Source organism: Trichechus manatus, unplaced genomic scaffold (assembly GCF_000243295.1).
Source record: "Trichechus manatus latirostris isolate Lorelei unplaced genomic scaffold, TriManLat1.0 scaffold00030, whole genome shotgun sequence".
NCBI classification, from domain to species: domain Eukaryota; kingdom Metazoa; phylum Chordata; class Mammalia; order Sirenia; family Trichechidae; genus Trichechus; species Trichechus manatus.
The window spans coordinates 12,906,094-12,931,276 of NW_004443966.1; the positions used below are offsets into that span (position 1 = coordinate 12,906,094).

Sequence of the window (25,183 nt, forward strand, 5' to 3'; positions counted from 1 at the left end):
ACAAAGTGATCAGACATCTTTTTTATTTTAAATTGGACGTCATCTTAATGAGACATCTCACACTGCCTTTTATCTTTACTTTTGAAAGGAAATGCGATCATGGAATGCTCTCAGGCACTTTCTTAATCATACTTCATTCTTTAGGCATTTTCCCTGCCTTCGTATTGTCTTGATATATGTTACTCACAACACATCTTTCTAAGCATTTCTCTAACTGTAGATGGAATTATATATATATGCAAAATCCCAAGAGTTATAATACTGTGATCACACGTAAAGACAGCATGGAAATTGTAGCCGTCTGTATTAGCTTTCATATATGGAATGGCTCCATAAACTATTTGAGAAATTAGTAATTTTCTAAAGTAATTCAAACAACCCATTTGTCCTTCAGCCTCTTTGGTTCTTAGGTTCATATGCAGAAAGTAAAAGAGAGACTTTTAGATGAATTGTAAACTCATTTAATTTCCAGACATTGTCTAGTGTTTAAACACTGACATCAAAGCAAAGAGCCAGTTATCAGAGTTAATTTGATCTGAAGCCCCATTGGCTGAATTGCTATAGTTTTCCTTATGCTGAAAAGGAAATCTGTGTCACGTCTCGAAGATGTAGTATATAAAATCACTTTATCTATAGCACTTTAGCTTGAAACGTGTTTGGGCCAGTAACCACAAGGAGGCATTGAAGCATCTCTTCAAAATGTGAAAAGCAATTATATCAAAAAAAAAAAAAAAAAAAAGTTTGCACCTATAATTGCTGAATTTCATGTAAGCAATTATACCTACTCGTGAGTATGCATGGCTTTTAAGTTCATGTTTTGATCTACTTTTTTTTTTGGAAAGACCGAAATATCAGCAGAAAGTGTTGCTGCTCTTGTTTCTCTTGTGGAAGATTTTTGGACAATAGTAATCCATACGTGTTTTCCTTCTCTGCTGTTTCCAGTGGAAACGAAGACAAATTGCAGGGCTTTAATTAGTACTGACAAAGTAACTGCATTAACCTTTCTTGCCCTTTGAAGGTTAAAAGTTCTCTTGACTGTAAGCAGAAGCGTATTTCCTTAGTATTTAGAATTACTTAAATACCTATTCCTGACAGCGAGGGGTTGTTCTGAAATCTATGTCAGTTTAGAGTGATTCTGGGACACATCTTCAGAAGTATAAATTGAAAAGCCAAAACAATGAATTTATTTGAACCTGAGCGTAATATTCTTATATGCCATCTTGAGCATTCATGTTAAATGTCAGAAAATTTCCCCCCGTTTTTCTAATCCTGATTCCCAGAAGCTATGCTGGTGTTATTGAAAAAATATGAACCTCCCTGTTGCAGAATATGATGCTTAGCACATCTTCCAGAATAGTGCTTAATCCCTGAGAAGCAAGGACTTCATTCTCAAGAGTTGTTCTGCTTCTGCCTCACAGAAATTCTGAAAATGTGCACTGTGACACTTGGAAATTCTCATGTGCCGTTTTGTTATATTGACTGTTTTTTTTTTTTTTTTACTGGGTTTTGACACTTTGTTTGCCTTTTAGGATATTCCCAGCCTGTGCGAAAGCGTATTGCCGATATGGACACGCAGCAGAACATGCAGCTGGGAAGGCTGTGTGACATCTTCGGTACAGTAAATACTTTTACACAAATGACTCTTGGGATGTTTATCACTGGAGGTTGATAAAATGTTTTTTGGGTTTGTTTTATTTGCACTGAAAAATGCAATGCACAGACTAGTTCTTTCATATTTTCTCTACAAGGAAACAGCTTGGATAGTTCATCTACTCATAGGGCAATTGAATGTTTTGTTTCAGAGAACAGATTTACAGTGAAGTCAACTTCAAAAAATTGGCATTTTGACCAGTTTACTTGGGCAGTTTTCTAAATTCTCTTTGCTGCAGGTCTGGATAAGTATTTCTCTCCTATATAGCCCCAAATCATTGTCATTTACTGGATCTTGTAGTGAGTTAGGTCAAAATATCCTATTTATGTCAATAGTGTCTATTATATTATCTTGGGAATAAGTGGAAGGTGGTATCAGAAGTGAAGCATTGTGCTTTCATGGCAAGCAAAAGAGGGAAACAAAAATACATTTATTTAAGCAAAACAAAGGAGAATTTTACATTATCAATGATCAACTTAGCTGGTTCCCTGGAATGGCATACTTTACTTGATTCATATATATTTCAGTATCATTATTATTTTATAAATGCCATTTGGTAACAAAAATACATCAGTACTAGAAATTTACAGTGTCCTCAAATAATAATAGTGTAATTGCTTTATCTATTATCTAGGCAATAGTATTGTTTTTCAGCATTACAAAAAAAAATTTTTTTTAATGACTTGAGATTGATTTGTTTGTGCTGAGCTGTTTCAACTAAAAACCTGGCCAAGTGGAAACCACTCAAGTGCCACAGAGGGCAGACTTTGCTCTACTTTATTTGAATTAATTTTTTTCTTCAGCTTTTTATATACCTTTCTATTTATAGTATATACCATCACCAAAGAATTTCTTTACAAAAAATTCCCATTATTGAAAAAGACTTGAAAGAATTAGGCTTCTATTTTAAATAATTCAATAATTCACTCGGTGTCTACCTGCAATGGAAAATTTTGCTAAATTGAAATTTTCATAGAGATTATGAACCAAATGGCTTTTCTTGCTGCACTGTCTTCTTGATAGAGCAGGGCAATCATGAAACTTTTTCAAAGAGGAGTAATGAACATTTAGAAATATTAAAATACTACTAGTTGGTTTAAAAACCACTATTTTGGTAAGACACTCTTCTCTTCTTGAAAACACAAGATTTGGAATAGCTGACTTGCTCATTCAGTAATTTTGAAACAAGTTATTTAACTACTGTCTCCTCAGTTAATTTATGTTGAGGTTTATGTGGTAATTTGGTTTCAAAATTAAATAGGAGTCACTTAAATATTTACATTTACCGAGCACCTACTCGGAGCCCCGGTGGCGCAGTGGTTAAGAGCTCGGCTGCCGACCAAAAGGTCAGCAGTTCGAATTCACCAGCCGCTCCTTGGAAACCTTATGGGACAGTTCTGCTCTGTGCTGTAGGGTCTCTATCAGTCAGATTCAATTCATCGGCAATGGGAAACTGAAAACACCTACTTTGGGCCCAATATTGGGCCCATCCCAAGACATTGCCTCTGGCCACAGGCTGCCTGACCCCAGAGAGGGAGCTTCCTCCTGCATGGCACCAGTCTCTCTAAATGTGTAAGACTTTCCACTTCCTCGTTCTCTTCATCCTCCCAGATCCCTTCAGTCAGCTCACAAGTACTTATTGCACGACTCCTGTGCACCGCACACCGTACCAGGGCCTGCGGCATATAGGAAAGGGCATAACTCCTGCTCCCTGCCTTTAAGGCACTTGGAGATTCAAGATTAATAGATTTGAAATGATAGGGTGAAACAGCAGAGGACACCACTTAGTGATGTTAAATCTTGAGGCGCTGATTAAAAGCACAAGTGCAGAGGCAAGACGGGAATCATTGTTGGCTGGCCTAGTCAGTGTGGGCGGCGGGGCAGATTCATGCACCAGAACCGTCTGTTGTACACCTACTGTGTGCCAGATTCTGTACAATGTGCTTTATGTATATTCTTTCACTGAATACTCTCTAAAACTGCGCAGCAGGTTTCCCATTTTACCTATGAAGAAACAAGTGCTGTGAAAGGTTAAATAATGTGGTTAAATGAGGTTAAATAATGCGCCCAGGGTCCAAGGTAGCTGAGCCAGAACTTAACCAGTGCTTTGAAAGTTAAATAATGTACCCTGGGTCCCAAGGCAGCTGAGCCAGAATTTAACCAGCCCTGGTGGTGCAATGGTTAAGCACTTGGCTGTTAACCGAAAGGTCAGCAGTTCGAACCCACCAGCAGCACCATGGGAGAAAAGTCCTGGCGATCTGCTCACATAAAGATTGTTGTTGTTATTGTTAGGTGCCGTTGAGTCAATTCTGACCCATAGCGACCCTGTGTACAACAGAAGGAAACACTGCCCAGTCCTGTGCCATTCTCACAATCATTGCTATGCTTGAGCCCATCATTGCAGCCCTTGTGTCAGTCCATCTCGTTGAGGGTCTTCCTCTCTTTTGCTGACCTTCTACTTTACCAAGCATGACGTCCTTCTCCTTAGACTGGTTTGTCCTAGGAAATCCTATGGGGCAGTTAGACTCTGTCATATAAGGTCACTAGGAGCTGGTATTGACTTAACAGCACACAACATGCTTTGTATACACCACCAAACTGAACATAGGAGTCTTAAGCTACCTTCCCAGCTCTACCTGACCAAGGAAACATTTAGTGCACTCCCTCCTGTAAACTTCTCTAAGTACCCAGTCTGCAGATTGCACTGTGCCCACTACTCTCCCCATGTTTCACAGATGTTCGTGCTTGTGAAATGCTTGCTCCCCAAGGGCAGCATCTCAGTCGCTTTGATTGCTGTACTTCTCTCCATGTCTAGCGAAGGGCTTTGCCCCTACTCATCAGTCAGCTATTATATGAATGAATGAATGAATAAATGACTCCATTGGCTGCTGACTTCCTGTCCATACTCCTTAAAAAAATCTGCAGCATGGAGCAGGCAATCTCATAGCACTATTCCATTCAGATGAGATATTTAATTAGGATTTCTTTCTATGTTTTTAGTCAGAAGCACGTTTTAAAAAGAACAGTTAAATTAAGAGAGTCTTTCCTTTAAGCCAGGAATCACTAGATGTGCTATTTAAGGAAATACTCCTCTTTAGGAATGAAGCAAGAAAAGGTTGGTTTCCTGAAATAATCATTGCTCTGGTCATAATGAGACCATTTGTTTGGACAAGACATTCCCTGAATTGGCCTGTCAGGTCCAGGCAGAATAAGATATTGCAGGTTCATCAGCTTTCTCAAGTTAGTAGTTCTCTTTTGTAATTTACTGAAGTGAGTGGGATAAAGTTTTAAAGCAGTAGGCAGCCCCCATTGATGTTAATGGGAGTTGTGTAGCTGAATCCCTACGTATTATCTGAAAGCACACGTCCATGGTACCTCACAGCCCTCCTTCTGAAGGAATCATTACATCTACTTTGTTGATGGTGCTGTTATTTATCTTTTCTTTAGAGAAATGCTGAAGTGCAGAAAAGCCAGTTAAATTGCTAAGATTTATACAAAACCAGTCTAAATTAACTTCACTGGGGCTTTGGATATGCTATTTATTTTAAACTGCTCAACTTCAGTTCAGTGCCAGGGTTCATAATGTCATTTACCTTTCTTCCACTAATTAACGTTGTGCCTGTTGTTTTAGATGACAATGTGAGCATCATCTACATCTGCTCCCATCATATGAATGATGAGTTACTGCTGTATTACCATAAAATCCTGAGTCTACAGGCAGCTGTCAAATCGGGGAACCTTGAGGCCAGAAGTGACCTGCAGGACAGGTTCAAAATTATCACCCCTGAAGCTGTAAACATCTTCACTGTGAGTTTGTCTTCTAATTACTGCGGCTTCAGGGATGCTGTCTTAGTCATCTAGTGCTGCCATAACAGAAATACCACAAGTGGATGGTTTTAACGAAGAGAATTTTATTTCCTCACAGTCAAAGTCGGCTAAAAGTCGAAATTCAGGGTGTCGGCTCCAGGGGAAGTCTTTCTCTCTCTGTCGGCCTTCTCATCAGTGTTCCCCCGGGCTAGGAGCTTCTCAGCGCGGGGACCCCTGGCCAAAGGAAGCGCTCTGCTCCTGGCACTGCTTTCTTGATGGTATGAGGTCCCCCTGTCTCTCTGCTCACTTCTGTCTTTTATATCTCAAGAGATTGCCTCAGGACACAATCCAGTCTTGTAGATCAGGTCCTGCCTTACTAACACAACTGCCACCCATCCTCCCTCATTAACATCATAGAGGCAGGTTTACAACATACAGGAAAATCACACAGTACCAGGAATCATGGCCTAGCCAAACTGATACACACATTTTTGGGGGGACATAATTCCAACCATGACAGATACCGTAAAATTAAATTGGAAATTTTATAACTTGCAATGCTCTGGTACACATCAGTGAAATATTACTGCAAGTTTAACAGCTTTACTGATCAGACTACTAGTTGGACTGTAGGAAATAAATATCCTAGTTTAACTTTCCAACTTAGTTGTGCTACTCCTGCCCAGTTTCTCTGTAGCCAAAAGCCTAATTGCAGTGATAGGGTGGCACCATCAAGTAGGAGAATTTATAACATCTACAGTCCCTTTTTCTTAGTTTTGTGTGGAAGACACCAAGGTAGAGAAAGGCTGGGCCTGCCCAAGGTCACAGAGTTAGTTAGAGACAGACTTTAGACTAGGGCCCAAGTTTTCTGATTTCCATGCTGGTATTCCTCGTTATTCCATCATATATTTTTTCCCCCCAGGATAATTTGGGCTGATTGACCATATCCCATGGCTGATATGAACAATGTTTATATATATATTTTTAGTTTGTACTGATTTTTACTGAATGGAATATATTCTGAGTGGAAGCCAACCCCTAAACAAAAACCTTTGAGAAATGCATGGAAACAGGAAGGCAGCATTCTAGCATAAGGCAGTGCAAGAGATGGTGTGAAATGATCTCTCTACATTTTAACAGGAGCCCTGGTGGTGCAGTGGTTAAGAGCTACAGCAAGATACGGCTTCTGACTGAAAGGTCAGCAGTTCAAATCCACCAGCCACTCCTTGGAAACCCTATGGGGCGTTCTACTCTGTCCTATAGAGTTGCTATGAATCATTTTTACAAGAATTTAAATTCTCTGTGTTAAACAACCAACATTTTAATACCCAATGGTGTATGCAGTTTTGAGAAGACTTTTGTTTTATAATTAAAGGCTCTGGATTTACTAATAAATGTAGCTCTCTCCATTCACAAGTGGGATGCACCAAAGCCAACTATCTGTTGCCAGAGAAACTGATTGCATGCTTTACATAGGGAACGTCGTATGTGTTGGACAATTCAGAGGCATCATGATTTTACACACACACACACACACACACACACACACACACACACACACACAAAGAGAGAGAGAGAGAGAGAGAAGGTGGGAGGGCAGGTGGTAAAGGCTGAGAAAAGGCCTGCCGGAACTGGGGAAGATTATTATAGCATCTAGCATCTATACTTTGATGGTATACTCAGTAAATTGTCATCAGGCTTTGCTCTTTTCGAACAAGATGAAGATTTTATTTTCTCCTAACTGGATATTTCAATTTTCCCTCAAAAGCCCTCTGCTCTGTTCTGTTTCACTGCCCTTTTGGCCGTGGAAGAAGAAAGCAGGAGCAGCAGGGAAGCAAGAGAAAGGTCAGAGAACAAATCTTTGCTACTTACTTATATTCTTTGGAATCTCCCGATATCCTCCACCATTGCACAGATTGCTGTGGTGCTTCCTAGCTATTCCCTGGCCCCAGTGGCATAGTTATTGTGGACATTAGAAAGCAAGGAAGAAAAAGAACTATCATTAGTGTTTAGTTAAATTCTGAATTTTCTCCAGCTGGAAACTGGCGCTAATGCCTGATGGCTGCCAATAAAGACTTTCTGTACATCTGAAATGCCCGTATGCGCTGAAGAGGCATGGGATGGAGAAGAGGCACGAGGTTTGGGAGAAGGAAAGTGAGTGAACTAACATATATCAAATGCCTTCTGTATTAGATGCTTGGCATACATTTTCTCACTTGGTCCTCAGGACAACCAAGAAGGCACAGATTATCAATCTCCTTTTATGGCTGAGGAAACCAAGACTCATTTTCTAGTCCAAGGTTGCTAGTGGAGCCAGACTGTGAACCAAAATCTGTCTGACCCCAGAACACTATCATGAATTCAAATGACTGCTTTGCTCTTGGGTGACCTTGTGGCCTTGGGCAAGCCCCTTTACCTCTCTGGTCTCTGTTCTTCGTCTATAAAGTGAGATGATGGATTAGATCATTTTAAAGTCCTTCCCAACTCCATAATTCTTGTCTCTGAGAAATGTACCCTTCCCAGTCTGCTCCACGACTTCCAAGCAGGAGTGGGGCAGACAGCAGTCTCACATGCATGGAGTTTTATTTGTACTTTAGGTTTGCCTCTTTGTAAATGGAAACAAGTCGGGTCTATTTTAAGTACTTAATGTCGCTCTCCATAGTTGAAGTGTAAAGTATTTGAGTAATATAGGCAATCAAAAATAAAAAAATTAAGCTCTCACTTTCAAATCAGTTCCTGCTCATGTATAATTATCGCTGTATTTTGAACGGATTTGAGAAATTATATCAGTACTGATTTTCATTCAAATGGATGGCTTTGAGGAGTTTTTTTTAAAGCATGCCAAAAATCTGTTTGTACATCTCTCCAAGTCACTGTCGGTAATGGTAAAATGTGCTGTTATCTTCATCATGCCTATTTTTGAATGTTTTAATGTTTATGAAGACATTCTAAACAAGTACTTTTGTCTTAGGTCAAGGAAAAAAAAAAACTAAACTCAGTGGTGATCAGTTAAATGTAGCTAAAATGCTGTGTCACGTGTTAGGAACATTTTAGATTTTTGTCATCTGCGTTAATCCACTGCCTGGATTTGAGGACACGGATTCTCTAAATGGTCATACAAGACCCACAGTCAGTAATGTGTCTCTGTCATCAGTCACTCACATTCGAATCTTTATTAAACACATATTGAACACAGTACTGTGGCACCATCTGAAAATAAAGCATGCCCCCAGTTGACTACAATCGGAGTTGGTAGAGTACTTGCCAATAGAGATAAGCAAACCTAGAGGAGATGCAAATCCATCCTGGCTGGAAATGTGCTCAGAACTTTAACATTGGGTTCTGTTGCTGCATCTGCCATCCCTCATCATACCTCATAAACCCACCAGATCTTCACTTCTCAATCTGTAAAATGGGGTAAGTGGTGGCAGCTGTGGCACAATAGGAAGAGTGCTAACAACTGGGTTCAGATCCTGCCTTTGCTGTTTACTAGCTGTGTGACTTTGGACAAATCACTTGAGCTCAATTCCCCATCTCCATAATAAACCAAAAAACCAAACCCATTGCCAACAAGTTGATTTCGACTCATAGCCACCCTATAGGACAGAATAGAACTGCCCCATAGAGTTTCCAAGGAGTGGCTGGTGGGTTTGAACTGCTAACCTTTTGGTTAGGAGCCGATTCTTAACCGCTGCACCACCAGAGCTCCATCTCCACAATAAACCCGTTGCTGTAGAGTCAATTCCGACTCACAGAGACCCTATAGGACAGAGTAGAACTGTCCCATAGAGTTTTCAAGGAGCACCTGGTGGATTTGAACTGCTAACCAAAATTAGGGTCTGTTAATTGATACAGTGTTGTGTGGATCAAATGAGAAGATAGCTGTCAAAATGCTTTGAACTTGTGAACTTAAGGTGAAAGGGTTGCCACCTTTGAAATGTTCTTCTGGGCACCAGGAAAAGCCCACCACATGCATTGTGGCCCAAATCACCAGTTCTCCCAGGCATTCAATTTTTTTACATTTCCTCATTGGAATAATTTATAGGAAAAGGAAAGGAATGAAATACACAATGGAGAAAGACAGTAATCAACCATTCAAACTTACTAGGTGCTTAAGAAGTATTGTGATGGTTAAAGTTGTGTGTCAACTCGGCTGGGCCATGATTCTCAGTCGTTTGGCAGTTATGCAACGATGTAGTTTGGAAGTTATGTAATGATGTAATTTGGAAGTTATGTAATGATGTAGTCGTCCTCCATGATATGATCTGATGTGATCAGCCAATCAGTTGTAAGGGGAGTTTCCTCGAGGGCATAGCCTGCATCCAGTATATACATATGCACATTCTGGCAAAACTTGCTGTCTTGCTCTGGATCCTGCATCAGGCTCGTCATCATCTGACCTCTAGTTCTTGGGACTTGAGCCAGTGGCCCGCCATCTGACCTGCTGATCTTGGGTTCATCAGCCCCTGCAACTATGTGAGTCAGGAGAAGTTTCCAGCCTGACATCTGACCTATGGACTTGGAACTTGCCAGCCTCTACAACTGCTTGAGCCATTTCTTCAAGATAAATCTTTCTATATATATATACATATACACTTTACTGATCTTCGTTCTCTAGAGAACACAGCCTAAGACAAGTATCAGCTGTTTTGTTACCAGCCATTGTCTGATGGAAGATGAGGGGATTACCTAGATCCACATTCTCAGAAGTACATTTTGAAAATGGATTAAATTATGGTAGGAAGGGCAGAAGATTTGCATAGATCTAAGGAGCTTAAAATAGAACACCTAATCTGGAGGAAGGGTGGAAGTTTAGGCAAGACTGAAATCCAGGTGCTCCCCCCTGTCCAATTCTCTTTCTCTCCAACAGTTTGTAAAGTGGTGCAGCTGATATTCCTGTAAATGGTTGCTCAACATTTCTCCACATTTTTAATTCCACATTGAGTAGATGATTCTGACCAAAATTAGGGTAGTAGGTACTAGGCTGTAAAATCTTTTAAATTCTCCTCTAATGTAAATACCTTTGCATTATATTATTTGTACTGACGTTTTTTCCTTTTTTAAAAAATTGTACTTTAGATGAAGGTTTACAGAGCAAATTAGTTTCTCATTAAACAATTAATTCACATATTGTTTTGTGACATTGGTTGCCAGCCTCATGACATGTCAACACTTTCCCCTTCTTGACCTTGGGTTCCCTGTTATGAACTTTCCTGTCCCCTCCTGCCTTCTCGTCCTTGACCCTGGGTTGATGTGTCCATTTAGTCTCATTTTGTTTTATGGGCCTGTCTAATCTTTAGCTACAGAGTGACTTCAGTACTGAGTTAAAAAGGTGTCCGGGGGTCATACTCTCAGAGTTTCTCCAGTCTCTGTTAGACCAGTAAGTCTGGTCTTTTTTCACAGTTATAATTTTGTTCTATATTTTTCTCCAACTCTGTCCAGGACCCTCTATTGTGATCCCTGTCAGAGCAATTCGTGCTGGCAGCCAGGCACCATCTAGTTGTGCTGGTCTCAATCTGGTGGAGGCTATAGTAGTTATGGTCCATTAGTCCTTTGGACTAATCTTTCCCTTGTGTCTTTGGTTTTCTTCATTCTCCCTTGCTCCAGACGGGGTGGGACCAGTGGAGTATCTTAGATGGCCACTCACAAGCTTTTAATACCCCAGACACTACTCACCAAGGTAGAATGTAGAACATTTTCTTTATAAACTATGTTATGCCATTTGAGCTAGATGTTCCCTGAGACCATGATCCCACAGCCCTCAGCGCAGTAATTTGGTCCCTCAGGGAATTTGGATGTGTCTATGGAGCTTCTGTGACCTTGCCTTGGTCAAATTGTGCTGACTTCCCCAGTATTGTGTACTGTCTTACCCTTCACCAAAGTTACCGCTTATCTATTGTCTAGTTAGTGTTTTTCCCTCCCCTCCCCTCACTCATAACCATCAAAGATTGTTTCTTTCTGTGTGTAAACCTTTTCATGAGTTTTTATAATACTGGTTTCATATAATATTTGTCCTTTTGTGAGTGACTTATTTCAGTGCCCTCCAGATTCATCCATGTTGTGAGATGTTTTGCAGATTCATCATTGTTCTTTATTGTTGCGTTGTATTCCGTTGTGTGTATGTACCATAGTTTATCTGTTCATCTGTTTACGGGCACCTAGGTTGTTTCCATTGTTTTGCTATTGTGAATAATGCTGCAGTGAACATGGGTGTGCATATGTCTATTTGTGTGATAGCTCTTATTTCTCTAGGATATATTCCTAAGAGTGGGGTGGCTGGATCATATGGTATTTCTATTTCTAGCTTTTTAAGGAAGTGCCATATCACTTTCCAAAATGGTTGTACAATTTTACATTCCCACCAGCAGTGTGTAACAGTTCAAAGCTCCCTGAAGCCTCTCCAACATTTGTTATTTTCTGTTTTTTTGATTCGCACCAGTAATGTTAGGGTGACATGGTATCTCGTTGTAGTTTTGATTTACATTTTTCTAATGGCTAGTGATCGCGAGCATTTCCTCAAGTGTCTGTTAGCCACCTGAATGTCTTCTTTGGTGAAGTGTCCATTCATATCCTTTGCCCATTTTTTAATTGGATTATTTGCCTTTTTGTTGTAGAGGTGTTGGATTTTCCTGTAGATTTTAGAGATTAGACTTTTGTCAGATTTGTAATAGCCAAAATTTTTTTCCCAGTGTGTAGGTTCTCTTTTTACTCTTTTGGTGAAGTCTTTTGATGAGCATAAGTGTTTAATTTTTAGAAGATACAGTTGTCTAGCTTATCTTCTGATGTTTGTGTATTGTTAATTATGGTTTGTATGCTATTTATGCCATATGTTAGAGCCTCTAGCATTGACCCTATTTTTCCTTCTATGATCTTTATAGTTTTTGGTCTTGTATTTAGGTCTTTGATCCATTTTGAATTAGTTTTTGTGTATGGTATGAGGTATGGGTCCTGTTTCATTTTTTTACAGATGGACATTCAGTTTTGCCAGCACTATTTGTTAAAAAGACTGTCTTTTCCCCATTTAATGGACTTTGGGCCTTTGTCGAAGATCAGGTGACTGTAAGTGGATGGATTTACATCTGGGTTCTCAATTCTGTTCCATTGGTCAATGTGTCTGTTGTTGTACCAGTACCAGGCTGTTTTGACTACCACAGCTGTATAGTAGGTTCTAAGGTCAGGTAGTGTGAGGCCTCCTACTTTATTCTTTTTTTTCATTAGTGCTCTACTTATCTGGGGCCTCTTTCCTTTCCATATAAAGTTAATGATTAGTTTTTCCATCTCATTGAAGAATTTCGTTGGTATTTGGATTGGGATTGCATTGTGTTTGTAGATTGCTTTCAGTAGAATTGACATTTTCACAATGTTGAGTCTATCTATCCATGAGCATGGTATGTTTTTCCATTTATGTAGGTCTCATTTGGTTTCTTGCAGTAGTGTTTTGTAGTTTTCTTTGTATAGGTCTTTTACCTCCCTGGTTAGATTTATTCCTAAGTATTTTATTTTTTTAGGCACTATTATAAATGGTATTTCTTTCCTGATTTCCTTTTCATAGTTCTCTTTATTGATATATAGGAATCCAGTGATTTTTGTATGTTTATCTTATATCCTGCTACTCTGCTGAATCTTTGTGTTAGTTCCAGTAGTTTTCTTGTGGAATCCTTTGGGTTCTCTATGTATAGTATCATATCATCCACAAATAAGGATAGTTTTACTTCTTCCTTACCAGTTTGGATGACCTTTATTTCTTTTTCTTGCCTTATTATTCTAGCTAGGACTTCCAGCACAGTGTTAAATAGGAGTGGTGATAAACAGCATCCTGGTCTTGTTTCTGTTCTCAGGGGGAGTGTTTTTAGCCTCTCTCCATTAAGAATGATGTTGGCCTGTTGGTTTTGTATGGATGCCCTTTATTATGTTGAGGAATTTTCCTTCTATACCTATTTTATTGAGAGTTTTTATCAGGAACAGATGTTGGACTTTACTGAGCGCCTCTTCTGCGTCAATTGAGATGATCATGTGATTGATTCTTTTGTTTGATTTATGTGGTGGATTACATTGATTTTCTAATTACACTGACATTTTTAATGACTTCATTTTTTTTTTCACTTAAACTTTTAAAAGAGTTTTTATTGTGGTGAAGTGTATGGGTTATGGATTGAATTCTGTAAACCAAAAATATCTATTGTAAAGCCTAACCTCTATGCCTGTGGTTATAATCCCATTTAGGAATGGATTGTCTTTGTTGTGTTAATGAGATATGATTACTGTAGGGTGTGTCTTAAATCAATGTCTTTTGAGATATAAAAGAGATTAAACAAGCAAGCCAGGAAGCAGAGATGGAGGAAGATCACCCACGAACAGAAGCTTGAAAGAGACAAGGACCTTTCTCCAAAGCCAACAGAGAGAGAGAAAGCCTTCCCCTAGAGCCAGCACTCTGAATTAGGTCTTCTAGCCTCCTAAATAGTGAGAAAATAAATTTATTTGTTAAAGCCACCCATTTGTGGTATTTCTGTTATTGCAACACTGGATAACTAAAACTGTATGTAACAAAACATTTCAAATGACTTTATTTTTAAAGCAGGATTTTCTCTGTAATAGTAATTACTACTATTAGTCGAGTATCGACTCAATGCCATGCATTATACCATGGGTTTACATGCATGATCTTATTTTATCCTAAAAGCAACTTGTCAAATGGGTAGTTTTATTCCAGTTTAACAGATGGAGAAACTTAGGCTCAGGGATTCTCGGTTACTTGTCCAGGTTCATGTAGCTTCTAAGTGATAGGACTGGATTGAAAGCCAAATCTATTTGACTCCAAAACCCAAGCATGTGCCATGGTGACTCTTCTCGGGAGGAAGTGAATACAATCTTGGGGTCTTGTATTGCATCCTCAGGTAATGTCTTTCACATACCCGTCTTCACCTGATAAAATCCTACCCATCCTTAAAAACTCACCTGAGACCCAACAACCTCTTCATAACAATTATACTAACATTCACTGAGTGCTTATTGTGTCCAAGACACTATTATAAGTGCTTTACATGCATTCTGTCATTTAATCCTCATAGCATCCCTATGAGATGGGTAATACTATTATTATCCTCATTTTGCAGATGAGGAAACTAAGGCACAAAGAGAGTACGTAATTTGCCTTTTTGGCTCTCTCCACCAGTTTGTGGCCTCTGCCTCCCTCCTCCATACCTCCGAGGCACTCTGTCACTCTGTATGACCCTTTTCTGCCTTATGGTAGTTATGCATTAACTGTTCTTATTCGTGTCCCCCTTCTTGAAAGCAGAGACATGGTTATATTAGTGTTGGTGTGTGCTGACCATCTGGCTCTGTCCTTTGCACGTATTAGACATGCCAGAGTTATTTATCTAATTGAATGAAACAGTCGCATGTGTTGCTGAGCTGGGTTTAAATAGTCAAAAATAAAATAAAAAGTTCTTCATTGGAAAATGCATTTGAGTCTTGGTGAAAAATTCAAAATATTTTCCATTCGTGAATCCTTTCCAGAGTTGTTGACTGGAACCATGATAATCCTTGTAAAAGTGCGTATTCCCTGAAATGGACTTTGTGGTAGATTCTTGGAGAAGGTATCAGGTCAACTGCCTTTTTCCTACTGAATCATTTAAAGAGTTGCCAGTTTAGGAGCTCTGTATGGTGAAGAATACGGTGGGGCTTTTTCTTCATTTTTTGTATTGATTTTCCAGGCACTTTAGTGTTAAACCATGCCAGAAGTGTTGCAGAGATGAATCGCTATTATCCAAAGACCGCCAGCCTCTTTTCCTTCTGACAGAAGGATAATTCCACGTGGATCAAATAAATACAGATGTGTAGTAATTAGTTCTATTCCCAGTGAGCCTATTTCCAACACACTAAAGATGTGAGCGATTATGGAGCCTCACCCCAACAGCTTTTATCAATTTAAACTGCTAAACAACAGGATAGGTCATAACCCAGCCTGCTATTAATAACCTATTTATTGTGTGCAACGTTATAAATTAGGTGTATGGCTAGAAAAGGAACACCTTTTAACAAGAATAATGTGATCTTTCCCCAGAAGCAGCATATGTGCCTATCCACTCACCTGATGTACAGTCCCAAGGCAATCAAAAGAATAAAAAATCTCATCCAAGGAAAAGAGGCCTACATTGTTGGTGGGATGCTTCACAGAGATGATTTAGCTGTGGCCGATATGTTAAACCTACCCATCCTGGGCCCGGAGCCTAACCTAGCTCATCTTTATAGTACCAAGTCTGGAAGTAAACAGGTCTTTAACCGTGCCAATGTGCCAGTCCCTCCTGGGATATGTGACATCTATAATGAGCAACAGGTATGTGGGGTGGACCACTGAGGCTCTGTTCAAATCTCGCATGTCCTTTAGACCTGTGGCACCTTCAAGCCTACTAAAGCCAGCCCTGCCCAATAAACATTACATGGATTACTTGAGTTGATTTGGGGAGATAGACTTTAGGCCTTCATGTTTCAAAGTATCTTCCTGTTGGCCTTGCAAAATTGCTGGATTTCCAAAATGTTTACTCATTTGGATTAAGACATTGAAGACCCTGCTAAAATTTGTATGTTAATTGGACTAATGCACTCATCTACTATCAATATTTAATGCCTTAACATGGATTCGTTCATCATCATATCAGCTAGCCAGTCATTTAGCAGGTCCCTAAGAAACAGGAGAGTCAGTTTTATCTAAAAGGGGAGCTGGCTTGGTAAATTCCAGGGAATGAGCCTGTCTGCCAAGCCAGACAGCCACTGCAGCAGAGGGCTGCAGACATCCTTGGCTCTGTAAAAAATCCCTGGTCTCTCCAGAAAGGAACCCTACAGGGAGGAGGGGATAGAGCCCAGAAAGGGGAAGGGACCAGCTCAAGGTATAAAACTGTCTGCCTCCAGGTTTTGCCTTGGCTATGCATCCTTCCAGAAGATAGTTAGGGTCCAGAATATTTGGAGAAATATAACATTAGCCACTAGAAATGTTTTTTTTTTTTTTCCTTTGAGTTAGCCCTGGCAGGTGTTCTCCCATTTAACTGCCATCTGTTTTCATAATAAAGGAAAGAAAAAGACAAATGGCTATTAGCATTTCCTAACCTCTGTTTCAGTACATCACTTGACCATTACTCTGAGCCAATCACAAATTATCCCAACCACCCACTGCCTGGGCAACCAAAGGACCGTGCACCATGAGAGAGTTCGTGAGGGACGATATTGTGGAGATCCCCCTTCTGCTCTCAGTAGCCAGATCATGATGCGCTGCACCTCATAGCCATTGAGCCCAAAAACTCAGCCTCTCAACAAATTATACTTTTCAGTGACTAGTTTGAAGATACTATTAGCTTATTACATTTCCCTAGTGTTTCAGTCTTGCTGGAGTGTTTTACGGCAAACCATGGGCTTATGAAACGAGTTACTTTTTTTCCCAGCCAAGTCTGGGAGAAGAAAAAAAAAAACTGTTGCTTTTGAGTCAATACTGACTCATAGCGACCCTATAGGACAGAGTAGAACTGCCCCATAGGATTTCCAAGGAGCGCCTGGTGATTTCGACCTGCCAGCCTTTTGGTTAGCACCTGTACCTCTTAACCACTGCACCACCAGAGCTCCAAGTCTGGAAAAAGGTATGGACACGTTCTAGTAGGAGTGGCATAGAAATGCTGTCCTTGAACTGTTGCTTAATTTGCATAGTCATTAGTCTTCACTGCAATTTGAAGATAACAAAGTGGATTGCGTGACCTTGCTTCCCAGTGGAATACTTGGCTATAAGACTTAATGCAACTAAAATGAAATACATTCTTAAATGATACAGTTCCACATGTGCACATTACATTGAACAGTCTTCAAAATGTTTTCATGTATGTGCAATATTTATATTGAGCCTTGCTTTCATCTTCACTGATGAGAACTCAGACAATGTTTGCTCTGAAATATTTTAGAACTTTGTATGTTGATTGTGGTTAAAGATGCAGGCATATGTAATGCAGTAAAGCCTCCCTCTAGTGCTGGTATTCAGAAGTAGGATTAAAAACCTCCTCATAGACAAATCAAATTTGAGGGCTGTCATTTGGCCTATGGTATGTGCAAATTGGCATAACAGTAAACCAAGGTATAACTGAGTTCCACTCTACTTATTTGGAAAACATATGTCCTAGGTCATCAAGAATTATTCTATTGGCATTTTTCTAGGCAGTGACTAGCCTACCTAATCTATCTGAGGGTATCAGTATTTTGAATTTGCAGCTGGCGATGAATCAATAACACCGACTTTTTACCGATGTACATCATAAACTTAAAGCTGGTGAAAGCAAGCTGAGATTATTTTAACTTAGGTTAATAAATACTCCTCACTATCAGCTGGGTTTTAGCAGAAGTCATTTTTCCACTTCTGTTCTTTACCAGTATAAAATGAATGGCAACTAAAAAATATGTATTACACCTTTTGAACAGACAGACTCAAGCAGAAAATGATAAATGTTTGGAAATAGCATAAAGTCACTTGGTTTATGATTAAGTAATTTGTTTATTTTCATAAGAATCCGGCGTGAGCACAGTAAGCACTTCCTATTTTGATGCATAAAGTAACCGTGCAAGTTCTCTTTCTGGCATGTACTCGGTATGAAATATTGACAGCTTTGGTTAAATAATCAAAAACAGTGATGCTATTTTAAACCACTGTTCAATTTTCACTTAAAGATAGCACATAATTCTTTCCAGTGGTGCAGTCTTTACAATGCTATTGATCCTTTTCATTACTGTGGGGGATCCATCAACAGAAGCCCATTTATAGGATTCTCAGAAGCAACAAATAATAGGATTTGGAAGAAACAGATAATAATTGTGTTAGTAGTTGAAACCTCCAAATACACAGTATGGAATGTAACAGAGCCTATGCCGGAATACCTGTCCTTATACTCTAGCAAAAGAATTTTTATCAGATATTAACAGGCCAAAGACCATTTCTGCTTCTACAAAATATGATCATAATACAGCAAAATAGGATTGAATGTAGAATCTGTATCTTCTTAATACAACAACATCAGAGAAAGAAGGGATGTAACTTCCAAAAGAGTATTTAAAAACCTTCCTAGGCTGTGTGTTCATGGCCATATGGTGCGTAAACCAGAGGATTTACCATTTAAACAATGAAATTATCCACAGATACTACTGGATTACTAGGGAGCTGAAACAATTCCACTTTTACCTAATTGAAACACCATGGTTGCCTGGGGGCCCGCAGGGATCCGTAGTGTGGCCATTTCGATGTCACTTCCACAATGCTGTGTAGTATAACATCCCCAGGAAGATGTGCTGGATAGATACGACTCAAGAGAACAGATTTTGCCTTTAATCAAAATCGTTTTAATCTTACAGCTACAGACTTCACCAGAACTATAAATTTTGAGTCCTTTCACACTGTTTAGTTTTAAAAAAAAGTCTTTTTGGTGGGCAAAGATAACTCCTCAAAAGAGAAGAGAATGAGAGTATTGCAGAGACTTCCTTAAATACAGGAGACCATAGCCAAGAACAGCATGTGGGAGGCTCAAGAGCGGGAATGTTCTGGAAAGTATAGACTGGAAAGTGTGAAGAGAAGACAAGACAGGAAAAAAAGTCATTTTGTGGTCTTTCAGGTTACTTTTCTCCAAGGCTCTACTAGGACAGTATTACTTCTAATTAAGTAATCTTGCTATATACACTATTATCTGATTCAAACACACCACAAATGATTTATTGATTGTAAGGAAAGTTGCTTCTCTTGCTCCTCTTCCGACTTTATTTCTCTGGCTCACCCTTTGCCTCCCTGCAGGTTGAGAGAGGGAATGAGCATAGATTTTGGAGTCTGAGCGAGCTGGTTGAGTCCCAGCTCTGCTACTGAACGCTGTGTGGCAAGTTATTTAAATTATCCAAGCCTCGATCTGTTGATATGTAAAATGGGCTTAATAACAGTGCCTATCTCATAGGTTAAGGAGCCCTGGTAGCACAATGGTTAATCACTTGGCTGCTAACTGAAAGGTTGGCAGTTCGAACTCACCCAGTGGCTCCATGGGAGAAAGACCTGGTGATCCGCTTCCATAAAGATTATAGCCAAAACACATGTGAGGAACGTGCTTGTTAGTTCAATCAAGAATATGATACCAAATGGGCAACACCTGCCCAAAAGCAAAGACAAGAAGGCAGGAAGGGACAGGAAAACTGGACGAATGGACATAGAGAACCCAGGGGGGAAAAGGAAAGGGGGAGAGTGCGGACACAATGTGGGAATTGCAGCCAATGTCACAAAACAATTTGTGTGTGAATGTTTTAATGAGAAACTACTTTGTGCTATAAACTTTCACGTAAAACAGAATAAAATTAAAAAAAAAAAAAAAGACTGCAGCCAGGAAAAACCCTATGGGGCAGTTCTACTCTGTTAAATAGTGTCACTGTGAGTTGCAAATCGACTCCATAGCACCAAACAAAAACAAACATCTCATAGGTTATTGAGAGAATTAAAGAGGAAAATTTATGTCAAGAGCTAAAGAGCTTAGCCAAGGGCCTGGCTCCTAGTGAGCGTCCGGTAATGCTTGATGTCATTATCATTCATTATTTTTATATTATCACTTTTATCATTTTGATATTAGAGCTTGAACTTCTGTCCCTTAAATTTCCATGTATTTGAGTCTATTCTTGAGAGAATGCTATTTAAAATAAAATGTATGGTTGGTGTGTATTCCAGGAAAGTTGCCTCCATGAATGTTTTATCTCCTTTATCTGTCTTGTTCATATGATACACTTCATCACAAATGGCCAATTGACCAGCCAAACAATGTACTTCATGTACATTAATGAGGAAAAAAATTAAATGTTTTATAGATTATAACATTTAAAAGCTCAACAAAGCTCCAAACAGTTAAAATTCAAGACTGTAACTCTTTCTAGTCTTGCAACTATAAAAAAATCTTTTGAGTAATCAATAAGTAAACACATAATTCTCTGAAAAAGAAAACAATGCCAAGATTCAATTACACATATTTAAGAATTCTTTATTTTACTTTCACAAGCCAGCAAGATGGTAATTTCAGAATTTCTTATAAATAAGACTATACTTTTAAACATATCCTTCATCTCATGGATTAATGGTTTCTTCATGTCATATATACATCCCTTAAAACCTCTCCTAATATGTCTTAATAGCTAGAAGATAATGAACAGGTCATTGGAAGTAAAGCCACATGAGAAGTACAGCTAAGTAAATACAGTTAAAAAAAAAAAAAGGAATCCCAGGAAACTAGCTGTATTAAATGTTACTGTGTCTTTGGCCCCACAGATGATAGAACAGCTCAGTCAGCTGATCACCGATCACCTGGAAATCCAGCGCTGGATCTTCAAAATAAATGACGAGTTTGGAGGAAACGGGACTGCATTTTGTGACATTTCCTCCCACCTAAAGTGCTACAAGTGGGCCCTAAAGGAGAATAGCAGATACAGCCAAGAAGATTGGAACAAGAAATGGGCGCAAGTAAGTGTTCAAGGGTAGCTCAAACCCACAGTGTCTGTAAACAGGAGATGAAGCAAAAGGCTCAGCTAGGAGATGAAAGTACTTTCTTCTAGACTCAGCTCTGTCACCTACCAACAGGGAGACCTTAGGCAAGTCATTTTCGCTCTCTTGAGCCTTAGTTCTTTTATACAAAATGAATGGGGTTGATAAAACTATTTTAAATGTCCAGCCCTTGGATCCTAAAAGTCTTCATTCTTATCTTCAAATTGATTATGACAATTAAGAAGTAATTTTTAACTATTCAGGTAAGATTCAGATTTCATCATTTGCTCAAAGTGGGTTTGATTATGTACTTCCAAAAACTGTTGTTACTAAGCTAGCTGTGTTTGATTATGAGAGAGAAATTCTATTAGTGAATAGTTGTCATCTGGAAGCTAATAAATAATAGCATTCTGTCAGCATTCATATTTTTTTAAAATAATTCAGTGAAATTTACACAACTACTGATCCTTATGAGATGCTGAGAAAATAGTACATTCCAGCCAGAAAATCTCCCAACAAAAGCTGAGCAATAGGTAGGAAGTCTTAGCATATGACTGTATGTGTGTAGATTTTTCCATGTACATTGGTGGAGGCTGAATTATATAACCTCTCGGTCCATTCTAAATTGACTTAGATATTAAAATAATTGTATATGGTTTAACATATGAATTAAATCCACCATTTGAAAATCTGCCTCAGTTTGCATTCAAAGACTTAGACTTATCTGGCTTCTCTTAATCCGAAATATCTGTTATGGCTGACCTACTGGTTAAAGCAGAACTGATTAGGAAAATTCAGACACAAATTCCCTTAACTGATTCCTTCCCTACACGAATACATAGCAGTGGGCTATGCAAAGTGATTTACATCTGCTTTGAGCATCCCACTACAGAGGTCCATGAATCAAGACACAAGTGATAGAAAAGGGAGAGGCACACTAGAGGGAACCACATTATTCTTGTGAAAGTGGAATGATGAATAAATCTAGAGAACAGTCAGAAGAGAGAGTTCCCTTTGACAAATGTTACTGTTCTCCCCATGATCTGTTCTGGGCCTTTTTCCCCTCCATCAGTGAATGGACTAAATGAAGTTACCTGTCACTGCCAGCTTTTTACATATTATTTAAAAGATACCGAAGTGAATTACTCTTCTAGGAAAAAAAAAAAACAAGGAAAATGTATTTAATATTGAAACCCATAGAGGTTTCCCCTATGGTCTCTTTGAACTGGATTTTATTTCATATTGCATAGAATTTTCTTTTCAAAGTGAATCTGTTCAGATTAAAGAAGTACGATTTTTTTCTTTAAGAAATTGAAATTTTAGTGTGAAAAGCACTTGCTGCTATCAGCATTTTAAGCCAATCATTTTTAAAGGATTCTCCTGACACTAGACTATGATAAATTTGAAATGTTTGACTTTAAGTTTTTTTTAAAAAAAGTAAAGTCCTGGTATTTGGCTCAGTTGTACGTTATTTAATTTCGGTTACTATAAACTATCCCATTTTAAATAGTCACCACATACATTTGGCATTATTGTTCATGTTTTTAAATGGGAAACTCTTGAATAATTAATAATCTATCTAAATAAGTATTCAGAAATCTTTTTACAGTCTTGGGGCCCATGCTTAGGCTTGATGAGGTGAACAGCCAAAAATAAAAATACAGCAGTTCTGAAAAGCTTTTTTTTTTTTTTTTTTCTTTGTAGGAGACTTATTGACATCCTTTTGCCTTCAAAGTTAAATCATATTTAGAGGGGAAGTGAACTGCAGTCCCCATTGAGTGTAGCTATTGAGAATTTAGGATTAGAATTCTCTTTTGTTCCAGAAGACCATTGTAATGGCACACATTTAGACTTCAAAGCATTACTTTATGAGCACAGGCATGTTTTAATGTCCTATTACAGTTTGTAGACCTGTTTTCTTTTGATAATGAAGATGTTGTCTCATCAAGCCTACCCTGGCACATACAAAACATATGCTGGCAGGTTATTAAAAATTTCAGCTTCTTGATGAAAGACTATCCTGCAGGCTAAGAGTCCAGAGAAAGACTTCATTCTGGGAGAATTATTAGAAATGAGAATATGACTGTAAGCACTAAATTATGTTAATACTTACAAATAGCATCATTTGCATAGCAGTTTATGACTCGATACCATGATTTTTCTCATTGGTATGTTGTAGGCAACAGATTAAAAACAGTGCTGTTTATGGGTGTTTGAACTGTTTTGAGATTCTCTTGCAACCTGTACAGATACTGATTTTAGATGTAGGCAATATTCAGTATAGACTCAAATATCTAATATAAAGATCATCTTTTTTTGCTCTTATCTAATGTAGAACCAGGCTTATTTGACTGGTTACAGTTGAGACTTGAAACAAAGTCGTGGAGTCAAGAGATACTGAAAAGCTATAGTCACATTTTAAAAAATCAGTATACAATCAGCCCTCCGTATCCTCAGGTTCCACATCTGTGGATTCAACCAATTGTGGATCGAAAATAATTGGGAAAAGAAAAAGTTCCAAAAAGCAAAACTTGAATTTGCCACACACCAAGCACTACGTTGAATCCACGTGAATGAAATCATGTGTAGGCATACCCTGCTGTAGCCTCCCACCATTTCACAGATCCTCAGTCTCTCTCCAGCACTTTTTGTTTGAGCATTATTCACCTTGTGTCTTATCATTATTCCCTAAACAATACGGTACTGTATAACAACTATTTACGTAGCATTTACATTGTATTAGGTATTATAAGTAATCTAGAGATGATTTAAAATATGTGGGAGGATGTGCGTAGGCTATATGCAAATACTACTCCATTTTATATAAGGGACTTGAGCATCCGTGGATTTTGGTATCCATGGGGGTCCTGGAACCAATCCCACGTGGATACCGAGAAACGACTACAGACATGCAGGTGATTTTAGGAAAAGCAGAATGTTACGTGATGGCCACAGTGACAACAGAGCACTATTCTTTCGTTTTTCTTGGTGGCTTAGTTATTTGAACTGATCGAAGTATGAGTGCCCAACTGATAACATTGTCTCACCTTGAAAAACTTCCACATGTAAAGAAGTCATGCAGTTGGTGAACATCGTTCTCATTTTGTGATGAACACAGGGTCATCTTTTGGTTAAAAAGTATGCTTCCAGGTCCCACTTTGCCCCCTCTCCTTTCACCAAAGACGTGTCTACATAGTCTTTTATAAAAGAGATTAAGCCTGTGACTGATGGATCTAACCAGCTACCACAGCAGAAAACCCATCATCTTAGACTGAAGGGGACAGAGAAAGAACAAAAGGAAAGAACGCTGTCTGCCTCTTGGAATTCTATAGGCAGGAAGCAGGCCAAAGGAGCTACGTCTGTTGTCCTCCAAGAAAAGAAAAGGACCAATCCTGGAGCAGCAGAGATCATCAGAACTGTTTGAAGGAGCATGGGAAGCAGGGCCTTCTCAGTTTCAAAGGGTGGAGCCGCTGTCTCCTGGATCTCAAAGGGTGGGGCCTCCTAGGGTTCAAAGAGTCAGATCTTTGCCAACTTGGTTCTGAAGTGTGGGGCTGCCGTTAAGGTGTATTGGGGGATGGGGCTGCCGCCCACAGCTGAGGGGTTGGGGCTGCCATGCCCAAGGGGCAGAAGAACGGATCCTGCCGGGGCTGAGGAGATGGGGTCACCGTTCAGATGGACTAGGGGATGGGGCTACCCAAAGCTGAAGGAACAGAGTTGCTATCCCAGTGGGCCTAGAAGGTGGAGCTGAAGCTCAGGGCCAAGGGGCCTACACCCAGAATCCAGAGGACATGGCCAACACTCAGAGTCTGGAGGGCAGGGCTATTGTTCAGATAGTCTCAGAGAACAGAGGATTATCTTCAAGCCTTGAGAGCTAATGTAATTTGTTCTGCTGGATTTTGGACTTGGTTGGTACCTGTTATCCCTTCTTTCCTTCCAATTTCTCCCATTTCTAATGGAAATGTGTACCTTGTGCATGTTCTACCATTGTACTTTGGAAGCAGATAACTTGTAGTCTATATTTCACAGGTTCCCAGATGAAGAAGAATTTTGCCCCAGGAGAGAATATACCTAAAGTCTTGCCTATATTTGGTTTAGATGACTCAGAGGATGAGATTTTGGACTTGGAGTTGATTTAAGACTTTTGGATGATGTGTTGGGGTGAATGTGTTTTTCCTGTGGGAAGGACATGAATTTTGGGGGAC

At 39.2% G+C, this 25,183-nt stretch overlaps 1 protein-coding gene across 2 annotated transcripts in view; it reads left to right on the top strand.

The window, feature by feature from the left end:
- The window catches only part of IQCH (IQ motif containing H), a 240,915-nt gene that overhangs the window by 135,615 nt on the left and 80,117 nt on the right, over positions 1-25,183 (top strand). Inside the window, exons 13-16 of one of the 2 annotated variants that reach the window (XM_023729750.1) lie at positions 1,530-1,613; positions 5,283-5,458; positions 15,522-15,794; positions 20,769-20,960. In XM_023729750.1, coding sequence (XP_023585518.1) covers positions 1,530-1,613; positions 5,283-5,458; positions 15,522-15,794; positions 20,769-20,960 — 725 coding nt within the window. The remainder of the gene's footprint in view (positions 1-1,529; positions 1,614-5,282; positions 5,459-15,521; positions 15,795-20,768; positions 20,961-25,183) is intronic. The other variant, XM_023729751.1, reaches the window with a different exon arrangement.